This window comes from Pagrus major, chromosome 18 (genome assembly GCF_040436345.1).
Source record: "Pagrus major chromosome 18, Pma_NU_1.0".
Lineage (NCBI taxonomy): Eukaryota > Metazoa > Chordata > Actinopteri > Spariformes > Sparidae > Pagrus > Pagrus major.
Window position 1 is genome coordinate 28701978 of NC_133232.1, and position 14156 is coordinate 28716133.

The 14156-nt window shown below is 41.0% G+C and overlaps 1 protein-coding gene across 1 annotated transcript; it reads left to right on the forward strand.

Moving 5' to 3' along the window:
• The first annotated feature begins 1069 nt into the window (after positions 1 to 1069).
• On the forward strand, positions 1070 to 6010 carry LOC141013571 (seipin-like). Its single transcript, XM_073487331.1, has 9 exons — positions 1070 to 1328; positions 1419 to 1497; positions 1592 to 1735; positions 1857 to 1892; positions 2760 to 2894; positions 2976 to 3073; positions 3661 to 3790; positions 3904 to 3982; positions 4071 to 6010. The coding sequence occupies exons 1-9, from the start codon at positions 1078 to 1080 to the stop codon at positions 4268 to 4270; spliced, it is 1152 nt and encodes a 383-aa protein (XP_073343432.1). The 5' UTR covers positions 1070 to 1077; the 3' UTR covers positions 4271 to 6010.
• The last annotated feature ends 8146 nt before the right edge of the window (positions 6011 to 14156 follow it).

The following is a 14156-nucleotide window of genomic DNA, read 5'->3' on the forward strand; positions in this document are numbered from 1 at the left end:
AAAAGAAAAAGACACAAAAACATGAAAATCTCAGCAATTTAATGCACATAACAGTAAGTATATATATGGATAAAATATGGATTAGGCCAAAGGATGTGCAAAAATACAATAAATGAATTAACTCAAAATATAGACTGCCCATCATCCAGCATTTTGATTGAAGACAATGGACTGATCAGTTTTAACAACTGCCAAAACAAAATATAACCCCGGCCGTGTTGTCAGAGTCACGTTCAACATTCAGAACTCTGTCCCAGTTGGCAGCAGCATCTCTCTTCATATGGGATGGGCTAAACCCTGTCCAATGGCAGCTTTCTAGGAGCTAAGGATAAGTTATAGGGGCGGTTTTCTGTTCATAACATTTCCCCAGGACAGTGGCAAGCTGTGGACCAAGAGACTTCAGGGAAAGGAGAAGTGATTTCCTAACAGCTCAGAGTTGGGCAGAGGTGAGTTTTTTATAGCGAGACAGCACACTGTTGCAAGTATGCTGCTGTTGGATACCACATGGATGTTTTAACTACACTGTTTTCTTGAAGTTTGGATTTGAATGTTGAGTTAAAATGCTGTAGTATCCCTGCACCCGAGCATAACTCTTGATCTGGAAGTAAGTCTGTTCAGCAAGTTGGTACTCCCTTCCTGTTTTGATATATCAGTAAATACCATTAAAAAACAGAGTCGGTGTCATGCCTCTCAATACATGTAATACAGTCAGACTGAAGTCATCTGATATGAAAGGCCTCTGCTTGTGACTCTGATTGGTCTCTGTGGTTTTGCAGCATGAGAGCGGTGTTTGTGTCTGAGGCTCCATGAGATCATAATATCCTTAACCGCACTGAGTTTGATATGACATTAAACAGACAAGGCATAGATCTTCTTTCACACAACAACCAGATAACCTTTAGAGTATTAGTCAAGCGTTGTACTCACGAGGATCACTGTGGAGCTAGCCTCAGCCAAACTGAGTCAGTAGCTACAGTCCTTTTGATTACTGATGTGATTGCCCTTACCTTCCTGGGTTGTTTTTGTTTGTTTGTTTGTTTGTTTTATTTGTGTGGCTTTGCAGCTGTTCCTGGTATTATGGATCTAGAGAGTAATTTGTGTCAAGGAGATGTTGGAGAGCCGTCACTCCTCATTGCTCAGGCGCTGCTGAAGCTCCAGAATGCTGTCGTCACGGTGGTCTTACGCATCCGACAGACCATTATACAAAGCTTTGTTTTGTCCTCTGTTGTTGTCCTGCTCCTCTGGATCGCCGCCTTTTTATATGGGAGCTTCTACTACTCCTACATGCCCAGGGCGGCTTTTTCCACACCTGTGCACTATCATTACAGGTGTGTATATGAAGCATGACTGTTACTGTGTGTTTGATTCCCTCTTTTTTGCTTTTATCCTCACTCAGTCATTCATGTTTATGTCTGCAGGACAGACTGTGAATCCCCCTCTTCTTTTTTGTGCACTTATCCAGTGGCCAACATCTCACTGATGAGGAACAAGAAACATGTGTGTATGAATGTGTGTGTATTTGTACCTATCTCTGTGTGTTATACATTCATCTCCTAAAGGATTCTGTATTCTTTTTAAAATGCTCTTTCAGGTTCTGACATTCGGCCAGGCCTATCAGATCTCCCTGCAGCTAGAGATGCCTGATTCTCCAGCCAATCAGGAACAGGGGATGTTTATGATCAGGGCAGCATGTTTCTCTCGGGATGGAGGCCAAGTTGCCTCCTCTTCTCGCCATGTAAGTTTCATTAAGTTTTGTTCAGCTTGTGTGTACATACAATAAGATAATGCTTCAATCAGATAATGCTTCTAGTTTGCACAAACTCCACTGATTCACTGCATTGCTGTGTGTTTCTCAGGCAAGACAACAGCTGTCTGCCTCCAGCTCTCGCTTTGTGAGTACACCGCTGACGCACAATAACCTCTTAATCACACAGCCTGGTCAGAACCAGATTAGGGCTGCTTATGCTTGCTGCAGAGCTCTACTGCAACAGAAGGTGATCTCAGTGCTCAGGTGACTGAGATGGCAGGACGAACATGTCAACTAACGTCTGATACAAACACATGGTCTGAGTAAAGATCTTCCAAGTGTAAGGGATGCCTTCATTGACTTAGGTTACCATTATTATGTTTATTATTAAACACTGAGTGATCAGAAACAAATACATTGTAAATCAAATGTGTGCAACAGTCCTAATAAATACATCTTTTGAAGCCTAACACTATATCAGAGAGCTGTTGGTATGGTACTTTTTCAGGCTGTATTTTGTGTTGTTTTTGTATTGGACTGCATTAAGTTATACAATATTTTCTTATGTATTCTTGCCTCTGCATAGATACTGTTCAGCCTAATACAATATTCCTTCCGATCAAATCCACTGTCGGGCACAGCTTCAAAACTGACCCTCGAACTGAGTCAACACAAAAAGTTTTAGTTTAAACGATAACTGTTATATTGGACTTAATAACATTGCGCAGGACTTTGTATTATGAACTCGTTAAAAGTAAAGTCCACTGAGATCATCTTTTGTTAGTGTTCATTAAAGTAAGCACACAACCCAATCATTGACTTATCCAGAAAATTAAACTTTTGCATCTATGACATCATCAAGCATTTTTTCCTACCCTGAAGACATCGTCTGGGGTTGTGGCATCAAACTTTTGTAAGAAAAGATTGATTCATTCCCAAAACAACTGTGTACTATATGTGAGTGTACGGGTGTGTGTCTGTGAGGGTGACTGTGTTGTCCTGCTGTGGTCAGGGTATTCTGCGATACCAATCAGACCTGCTGAGGTACCTGGGAACACTGCTGTTCCTCCCAGCCTTTCTGAGTGGAGCCGCTGAGCAGAAACAAACACTGGATGTGGAGCTCTTCTCAGACTACACAGACGACCCGGTGAGTCCTGCACTACTGCAATGTCTTATCATGTGTAAGTATTTTGTTGAAGTCTACCTAATGTTTTTTTTCCATGTGCAGTACACCCCCTCCGTCACTGCCGTCATTGAGATCCTGTCCAACAAGGTTCAGATCTACTCATCACATCTCTACGTTCATGCTCATTTCAGTGGTCTAAGGTAAGAGCCACTAGTGTGGTGCACATACCTGCAACATGAAACCGATGTGTACACCGTGCTATATACAAATCAAATAACCCCCCTGGTTGAGCGATCCCACTAGAGTCCTGAAACTGAGATCTAGGTAGGGCTCAAGGGCTCGGCTCATAGGTTATTATGTTCATAACCCCCCAGCTGAACTTTTTCTGTTGCTCTGGGTAATCTTATTTTCCTTGTGGTGTCCCACCAGGTTCTGTTCTTGGCCCATTTTTATTTTCCATATAGTACATGCTGCTTCTTGCTTCTCGCTTCTTTGATTTTCACAGTGTGGTACGGATTCCTTTCTCGAGTGAATGATCTCTTTTTTTTTCTTCACTGGAAAAACTTAGTTTCGTATGTCTCCGCCTACACTTATAGCCCACAGAGAAGTAAATACAACATGTTCAGATGTTTTATTCTGTTGCTTGCTGAAGAAAATGATTGAAAATCACAGACTGGTATAGAAGTAAGAGTAAAACAGATAAAGTAGGAGTACAGCCTTTTCTACCATTATATGCCATCATAATTGCTGTAAAGCTACAATGACAGCTTTTTCCACCCTCTTTCAGATACCTGTTGTTCAACTTCCCTCTCATATCAGCCATGGTGGGTGTGTCCAGCAACTTCATCTTCCTCAGTCTGCTCTTCATCCTCAGCTACATGCGGCTACTGTTGAAAGTTGAATGGAGTCCAGGGCAGGTGAGAGGACACACCTGTTACTACAGACAGTAAGTGAGTATGAAGATTCCTCTGATGTGTTATTAAGCTCAGACTCAACGAGCTCTCTGCACTTGTTTCCTTGTTGTTAACAGCTCCGATCAGATGGGTTGCTGTCAGCCGAGGGGACGAACATGAACAACAACCAGCAAGAGGACGGAAAAGATTCTGCAAGTACAAAACCACAGGCATCAAGAATTTCAACACTGAAGTTATTTTCACCAGTGACTATGTATTGACTGTAGAATAAATTCCTTGACAGGTGATGCAGAACCGCCTGGTCCCCCGCAGACAACCCCAACAAATGTGAGCCTGGATGGAAATGAGACAGAGGTGCACAACAGACAGATGAATGGTCAGAGTGGAAGAAATCAATCAGAGTCCATTAATGATGGAGAGGTAGAAAGAGTAGAGGGAGGACTCAGAAAGCTCCCAAACGCCACTGACAAATATACTGAATGATAACCTGAGTTGCCACGTTCAAGCTCTTCCACTCTGATGCTTTAATGTTAGAACCCTCTGATTTATGGGCTTGACTCATCTGAAACTTTATACAAATCTCTCACTGTCATTTCTTAGATTTCTTTTATTCCTTGAATACACAAGATTACTAAATAAATAAGCAAATGAATAAATACAGTCAAAATATGTAATACAACCTTGAAATAGTGAAATAATTCAACAGTTTTTTAAAACACATTACTGCACCTCTTGTATTTGTCATGTTTTATTCCATTTCATTTCAACTCCCTTTTCCAAATTCAGTTTTTATTTCACGGTGCAATTTCCCCCAATTTTATTTAATAATGCCACATCTTTTTTTCTGTCAATCAAAATAAACAGGGCAGAGACATTTCTGTAATTGACTCTCTTGTGTAATTGGCTTTGGTCTGAAAAACTGCACAGCCGTTCTGTCTCAGTCTTGTTTGTCTTGATTGACAGACATAGACTTTGTAATAAAAAGCAACATCATGAAATGAAGCATTCACAGGTAAGATGTGAAATAAAAACTGGGGGAAATACATACAAATTTAAGACACAAGGAGTAAACACAGGACTGGGAAACAGACAATTACAACTGGACAACTGAAAGAGGTAAACACAAAATACACAGGGACTAACTAACTAACTAAAAATGGGTGAACACAAAACAGGTGGAAAAAATACAAAGACAGGAAGTGTAAAGAAAAGCATGACACATGAGGAGTCTCTTTCAACATAAGACTAACTAATTTAAAACCTCGGACCTTGACAGATGCAGGATGCATGATTTTAAAAATCTATTAAAACATTACACATTTTCATGGTTACATCATATATAATATCTGTATTTATTCATATAAATATTTATTTCACAATGACTTATTTGTTTATCTTAGCACTCTGCGTGTCTGTTTACTTGGGACGTACATACACAGAAATACAGTATATTAATAAGTTTACACTGACACTGACTGGCTGGGATTCCTGTTTTCCTATTTCAGCTGTGTAATGTACGATTTTGGAGCTGTTTCTTTTGCAAGTTATAACTATCATGCTGGCTGAAATGTTACTTTAAAATGTTGTTACCAATTGATTAAGATGTTAAATTATGATTATAGCATGTGAGGCAACCTGTGTATCTTTTTTACCTATACAAAAATATCTTAAAGGAGAAATATTATACTCATTTTCAGGTTCATAGTTTTATTTTAGTTGCTACTAGAACAGGTTTACATGCTTTAATGCTAAAAAAAACTCACATCCGTTTTCTCATATTGTCCAGTCAGTGATGCAGCACTGTATTCCCCCTCTGTCTGAGTAGCTCTGTTCTCTTTAAAGCCTAGTCTCCTCCGATTGGTCAGTTCACACACGGCAGGGCCAGCAGCGTTAACAACAACAGAGCAGCTGTGCTAAATCAATTCTTATTCTTATTGAATTATGCAAATGTGTGACATGGTGACATAATGTGATGTCACAGAATTAAAGGCAGGACTACTGATGAGGCGTTTCAGGAGCAGTGTTTTCTGTGGGAGAGAGGAGCTTCTGTTGGTGCAGACTTTGACCTTTTAGATGCACAAGAACCTATAGAATACGGAAGGAGAGGAAAAAAGTGAAAAAGCACAATATATATCCTTTAAATTTATTGAGTTTTAAACCAAACTGTTTGTTACTTGGCTGCAAATCCATTCTAAGCTATATTCTGTTGCAATAAAACCTGTTAAAAATGTTCATCGGTCTTTTGGTCAAAACTTTTTCCAAAAAAAGAAATCACTGAGCTAAAACAGTTAACCCACAAAGTACATACTCATATGTGGTGGGAGGACACCTTCCTCGTCTGCTGACACAGTCACATCTGTCATTCCTGGATGTCCTCTTGGCTCTGTGACTCTGTTGGCTGATTGAAGCTTTGGAAACTTACTCACGTCACTGCATGCAAAATATGGCACCAGCAGGGAGAAGAGAAGAGAGAGGGATGTAGCTCGGTGAAAGGCACGGAGCTTTCTATCACAGGTGGAAGACACAGGTAAGGTACAGTAAGGTAAGTTAGACATATGAGGATTTATAGTTTTATATTTCTGTTAGGGTCCTTTTAAGAGCGTTTTAGAGTGGTGTTTAGACTGCTAAATTCATTTCCTCGAACGTATTCAAAACTGCACCTCTTGTAAACATTTCCTTGTTTTGTACAGGCACATGTTGGGCCCATGGAGCAAATACACCATCTGCCCTCCACAGTGGACTCAAAGATGGATGTGACAGATGACAACCACGTGGAGGGAATGAAGATGGAAACAGATAACAAGCAAACAATGGATAATGACTTCACTGCTGGACTATCAGATGAGACGTACCAAAATCTGACAATCCGTGAAGGGCCTTCCAGCAGCTGCGGGAGACTCAGAGTTAGATCCAGACCCAGACTCCAGTCGACAAAAAGTTTCCCCCCTTACAGTCAGTGTATAGGTGGACTTGGAGAGGATGGAGAGCAGGACAATATGATCACTCATCATCCCAATCTCAGAAATGATGACATGATGAGGGAGGACGTGAATGAGTTGGTTCAAGGCACAGAAAGAAAAGAGGACTTTGAGTTGAAGGCAAGATGTGCAAGGGGTGAAGTGAAGACGAAATGGAGGACGAGGAGGAGGGAGAGGTTAGGGGGGAGCTTTGAAGTTGATCCAGACGGATGGGAGAGCGCACAATGGAGTGGGAAAAGACGGGCAGAAGAGACTGAAAGAGAGAGGGAGCATGATGATGAGGAGAGGCAAGGGGGCACAAACAGGGAGTGGAAACACTGGAGAAGTAAAAACTCGAGTTTTGAGATAGAGGCAAAAGAGGAAGAGGATGAGGAGGGGAAGAGATCTCCTGTTTCAGCAGTGGAGGGGGAGAATGAGGGCAGTAGGGAGACCCCAGAGGCTGAAGAAGCTGAGAGTCTGCCAGGGATGGTAGAGGGCCCCACAACACATCAGTGGTCCTCCCCACATCCAATCCTCTCCAAGATTTTGCACTCCTCCTCCACCTCCTCCTCCAGCTCCTCCATCAACCTCTCCTCAGCAGAGAGCGATGAGGTCTTTAGCGAAGGAGAGGATGCTGTCTCCAGGAGGAGGACTTTCAGGAAGGTGAGAATGGACGCAGTTTAAAACTACATTTTCTCTTGTGGAATTAGCCATCTATATATATATGCACTGGCATCATACCTGTGCAAGTGGCTGCTCTGGTTTTCTATGGAAGAGGCCTAAAACTATATTTCTGAACTGTTCTTTGCACCTGTGGTCCGGTTGATTTGCATAGGCTTGAAAGAGGACTTTGACGAGGACAGATTTGAATGGCGTTTGCATGCCTCGCTGCTGCTGCTGCTACAGATATGAGAGCAGAGCGGAGCAGACAGAGGGAGGAGGATGAGGGAGTAGATGTTCTCAGTGTAGACTGTAGTTTGCATTGTCAGATACTGAAGAGCAGTCTGAGTAAAAGAGTGCTACAGCATCTTTAACGTATTCCATCTTTGTGACCAAATAATAACATTTAGGTGGTAAACATCTGGAAATATCTAATATAGACATTTTCTTAAAACTACAAACTTTGTTGTTTGAAAGTGTCTCTACTGAGCATGCTCAGGTCTACGTAAGCACCTCTTTGCCATGCCTGTCTGGTGGCAGCTGTTTTGTGTATATACAAAACAGATCGTAACTGTCGAGGTATGCACTGTTTGTAAACACCAAATGCACTCATAGCAGTTTTTGACGTGCACAGAAGACTTTAGAGGTGTTTATACTGTATAATGCGCCACAGCTCTCAATCCAAAAGGTTGCATGTTGGTCGACACGGCCAGAGTAAACTAGTGAAATTGAGATTTGTCAACTTTGTCCTGAAGATTTGTGTGTGTGCTCCCTTTATCCAGCATTGGAACGTATGACTTTGGTTGAGTACCACAAAATAAAACACTGGGAGGGGGCATCCTCTCAAAGGATAATGACTAATGCTAATGACTACAGGGTGTTTCTTGATAGTAATAAGTGAAAATGTACTAAATAGTCCCATTTATGTCACCGAGATGCTACTTTCTAGCTGATTTTGTCGTATTCTTAGTATAATGAGATATTTTCGACTAGAAATTAGACATTTTTGACACATCACAGTGGGGAAAACACAAGTGTAAATAATAAAATTAATGATGGCTGAATTCTATTTAGCTGCTTTGGTTTCAGGGTCGTGTTATTGTTCATGTTGGCACACTGTCACACTGTCATGGCTGACCAGGACACTTTATTAGAATGGAGCCATTGATAATGTTCAAAACATCTGTTCAAAGTTAAAATGTTATGTTAGTTAAAATTTCTGTTTTCTTCACTCTTCTCTGACAGTAAACTGGACATCTTTGGGTTGTGGACAAGACAAGACATTCTAGGAAGTCATCTTCAGCTTAGCAAACACTGATCAACATTTTTCACCATTTTCTGATAATTTATAGATCAAACAGATTAATCGAGAAAATAATTGACAATGACAATAACCATTAATTGCAGTACTAACAACAGGCCAGCAGAGTGGCTGATCCTGGGGGCACACATACAGGTTTAGGTGAATGGGATATTCTGAATAGCCTGCAGGTGAAAGTGTTTGACTGTATGCTATACATAAACCAGGTGTCATAACCATCTTCCTAAAAAGCAATGCATGCTGGGACAGGCTCCAGATCCCGAGCACAGTATAGAAAATGGATGATGAGTAATTGTTCTTTACCAACACTGGCCTCATGTGAAGACAATAACAATCTGTTTTTCTTTGTGCCTCAGAGCCGCTCCTGGAAAACCTTCCTGACCATGATGCACTGGTCACTGCGGCGACAGAGCTCCTGGGTCCAGCTGGCTGGACATCAAGGCATGTTTATTACAGTTCATCCAAAACAATGGTTACACTTTATAATAATCATCATTAATTAATTCCACATGTATACTTAATTAAACTGTAGTTAAATGTTCAAAGTTCCACTGTTAACAAATAAAAGTAATGCTCTATAAACCATTTATTAAGCAGTTGTTAAGTGTAAAGTTGCAGCTGATGTTTATTGTATCCTGTAAATGGTTAATAAATACTGTGTTCATCTATAAACATTATTTAGGTGGCCATTACAAAGTTGCAACAGATTTTTATAAACCTTTCCAATTTCTTAATAAGAAAGCATTTTTCATTGTTAACAATGAAATAACTATTAACTAAAGTTTAATTAACAATACATTTATAATCAATTAAAGATGGTTAGTCTACAAATTAATCTAACTACTAAAATTATATAGCTTACATTGCCCCACATGTAAATATCAGTGCTGCTGTGTTCCAGCATTTTTATCTCCAGAATGTCAGCTATTCAAGAGCTAAGAGAAAAACAGTCTTTGAAGTTAGACCTGAATATAGTTTGAGTTTATTCAATAGAAAGCCACAGTTAACCTTTTTGCTTTATTGAACAAATGAATCAATTATTCTTTGTCCCTTCCTCGCTGTTTTTGCTCTCACTAGGTAACTTCCAGCTGAGTGACAGCGGGGAGGTGTTGAAGCTGTACAGTGAGGTGGAGGCAAAGTGTCTGGACTCCCTGATGAGAGACTCCCTGCGACCCTTTGTCCCACAGTACCACGGCCTGGTCACCAGGGGGGAGCAGCGCTATATCCGCCTGGAGGACCTGCTGAGCGGCCTGAGGAGACCCGTCATCATGGACTGCAAGATGGGAGTCAGGTGGGCTTCTTCTCCTAACCAACTAACACTGTAGAAATCAGTGTATTTACAGTTAGATGAGAGTGCTTTGTGGGAATAAACATCTAAAAGCTTGATGTGCAGCAGTAAAATTATGTAGGATTAATGGGCACATAAAGTTTCATACTGGCCTGTAGGTGGTTGTATTTTCACCTTACATGCTCCCTTTTGCCTTTGACCGGATCTGATTACTCCGGCAGTGTAAAAGATAGGCTTAACATTACTGTATGTCATGGATTTCATCAGATCTCTTGTTTCAGTCAAATGCTAAATTGGGGATGTAATTTACCCTGGTCTCATTTCAATACCTCAGAATCCTACCTTGGAAATCCTAAAAAAATGTAATTGTCAAAATTCATGTTGATGAAGGTTCGCAGTCATCCAGGTCATGGTAATTCTAAGTGCTATATCGTAGGCAACTGGACGTATTTCCGTTTCTTGAAGATGTCTAAGAGGTTTCTTCAGTTCTGAACTGAAGAAGCCTCTTGGATGAGAGGTGAAACGTCTTCAAGAAACTGAAACAAGTCCAGTACAGTCTACAAAAAATCTAAATTTACTTTTACATTGGATTTGATCCCTAGCAAATCTTTTTCATGTTTTCCTCTCAGGACATACCAGGAGGAGGAACTGATCAAAGCCCGGATCAAGGCCCCCCTGCGGAGTGACATGTACCAGAAGATGGTGAAAATCGACCCCTCAGCTCCGTCAGCAGAGGAACACGCACAGAAAGCTGTGACCAAGTGGAGATACCTTCAGTGGAGGGATACAACCAGTTCTACGTTCACAATGGGCTTCAGGATAGAGGGAGTCATGGTAGGAGTAAAGACCGGTGAAATCCCTGCACTACTTATGTCACAAATAATATCTGAACTGTTTGATTCTCAACAAGTTTTCAAATGTGCCACCTCCACACTGTTGTGTTTATTTTCTCTGTGAGTCAGATGGAGGACGGCAGCGTCCAGCGGGACTTCAGGAAGATTATGAGTTTAGCTCAGGTCACGGAGGCATTACTCTACTTCACCAGGAGTCAGCTGGACATCCTGGTCAGTTCTTTCTATCATAGGACAGTAGTTACATTACACTACTCTTGCTTTAGAAAACATGTCTTAAATCATAGTATGATTTGCAAACAAATAGATCAAGAACCAAATTTTCCAAAAATCTGACTGCACCTAAACAGATTGAGCAGCATCAAAAACTGAAATTGAATAAAAATTAGTTGTTTGTTAAATGTTAGTTGCTGCCCTGTGGGTGGATTGAAGAAATAATCCTGTGAACAAGAACTTTACCCATCTGTGTTCTCAGAAAGCATACCACTCCAGACTCCTGGCTCTGAGCGATGCACTGAAGAATTCATTATTTTTCAGAAGTCATGAGGTTCGTTTACATAAAGACAAAGACAAATCTTCACTTGTTGACTTAGAGTGAAAAACAACTCATGGAAAAAGCAGCTAAAGAGAAAAGAATTAGATTCATCCTTGCTTCATATTCTTATAACGAGTCTGCATTTATTTGACCTGTTCAGGTGATTGGCAGCTCGCTTCTTTTTGTCCACGACCACAGCAGCAAGGCCAATGTGTGGATGATAGACTTTGGGAAGACAACCCCCGTGCCCGACACAAGTGAGCTCCTGCACAACGTCCCGTGGACCGAGGGGAACAGGGAGGACGGATACCTCATCGGCCTCACCTCCCTCATCACCTCTCTGAGCCAGGCCATCAGTGTGGCCTCCTGGCAGCAGGAGGACGACTGTGGAGGAGAAAAAATACCGTTACATGAAAGTACACTGAGGGTTGTGGCTGAAACAACTCAAATTCAGGATCAGGTGGACAAAACGGCTGCTGTTACACTTTGAACTGCTGAGAGAAGAGACAACGGAGGAGGAGTTCAAACAAGTCAGCTAAAATCCATTGAAATGTGATGTGGTTGTCTTGTATTTTTAAGTTTTGTTACAAAGACAGATTTAAGAGACTTCTTTCTTCTTTTCTAGGACCAAAACTGTACGTTCTTCAAACTGCTGATGCTTTCTTACCAACAGTTGTTTATGTAATTGTAAACTTAGATCTCACCTGCCTGATGTTGTGATGTTCTAAGTTTGATGTTGTGTTATGTATTATTATCAGGGATTTGAATTAAAGGATGCAGCTGAACTTTTTCCTGGTATTATAACCTGTATACAAAAGTCCTTCACATATTAGACGGTCTGCCCTAAGTGAAATAAACAACGAACGCTGCTGTCTGCTCAGTCTTCACATACCCACATCCACCCCCTGATTCATATAATAAACCACAATAGCTTGTGGTCATGTAAACTACAAACACAGGCAAAAGAAAGAAAAAGGAAAGCAAGCAAACATCCTGTACTGTTTCTTCCAGTCAAAACACAAGATAACACACATGAACTTAACAAATTAAATGTACACACTTACATATTAAATTTTTAAATTGCAGTTTAAATCCGTCCAAAGATACCAACTGTGTAAGGGGGAATTCGGGGGAAACGTGTTTAAAATCATGCACAAGAAATGTAGAGAAGAATATTTCCATGCAATGAAATCTGAGGCTTCAAAGAAAAGTTCAAACAAGCCGACATAGTGTTGTGGATGTTATAAAATGCTTCATAAGGCAATCAACTTTGGTGCACTTAATACTTATTTTGGCATTTTCCTTAATTTCCAATAATCGGTCCATAGCATACAGTATATGCATACATGTAAACATATGTATAATTGATCTCTACTTGTACTTTTGACACTTAAGTACATTTAATACCAGATACTTTCAGAGTTTACTCAATTTGTATGTGTGACTTCTGATGATATCTTTACTTTTACTCAAGCGTGACTTTTGGGCATTTTATACAACACTGGTTACCAGTCGTATTCACACAACCTGCACTGATTTGCTGGAAGACACAGCCCAGAGTTTATTATAAGCACTATACACTCAGTTGCCAGTTTATTAGATACACCTAGCCATAAAAAAAAATGCAGTCACACTTGTATTAAATCCTTCCTTTGTGAAGTTATATTGTTCAGCTCTTGTGTTGTGCTGAGGTGTTCCCAACAGGTATTTCAGGTAATTTGTCCACTCCTTTTATTATAGGCTGATAATGTAGGTAGACCAAATGCAGCACGATTCAGCAGCACCACAAACTACACATGCCAATAAAGATTGTAGTGTCTGTGTGTTTCTTATACCTCCTGAGCTCTGAGTGACAGGACAGGATGGGACAGGACCAGATTCTTCCCTTTAAGTATATGTGGGAAGGTGATAACGTAAAGGTCTCATGTCCAGGATAACAACTCATTAGCCCTGTAGTGTGCGTCAGAGAATAGCTAAAGGAAGAGGCCCCACACCGAGGACTGACCAGTTCAGAGGTTCAGGGTTGATTCAACGTATACATTTCCATCTAAGTATAGAGAGACTAGCAGGTCAACTTTAGATAACATCAACATAGTGACGCAACACATTCGCTTGAGAGATATCCTATAGAGGTGTTATGCAGACCCATTCTTTTCCAACAGGTTAGACGGGCCCTCAGTTCCCCAAAAGTGAACAATTAGAGGAAATAGGCGGGTATGAGCGAACGGACTCTATAAAGGACCCGCACACCAGAGAACGGGGGTGAATTTTGGTTGATCTCCTAAGACTGAGGGTCCTAGAGGAGTTCTGATAGAGCAGAGGGCAAAGCATTTTGGGCATCACTTTGCCGAGATTTGAGAAAACCAGGGAGTGGCCACACTCTGGTTCGGACGCTGGCTTGAGATCTGTTTCAATAAAGATTGCTCTATCATTTCCACCCAGAATCCTTTTATCAACATACTACACGCCGACACCTTTGGAGGACGACAGCCCATACACTTCACATGTCTGACAGGAGGTGTTGTCCTGAGGTGTTCCCAACAGGTATTTCAGGTAATTTGTCCACTCCTTTTATTATAGGCTGATAATGTAGGTCGACCAAATGCAGCACGATTCAGCAGCACCACAAACTACACATGCCAATAAAGATGAACCAACACCTCTTTAAAACAGTACAACATTATAATATAACCCTCACATGGCTCTGATTAACTAACTAGGTGGACTTTGGTGGACCAGTCCTGGTTGAAAGCTGCC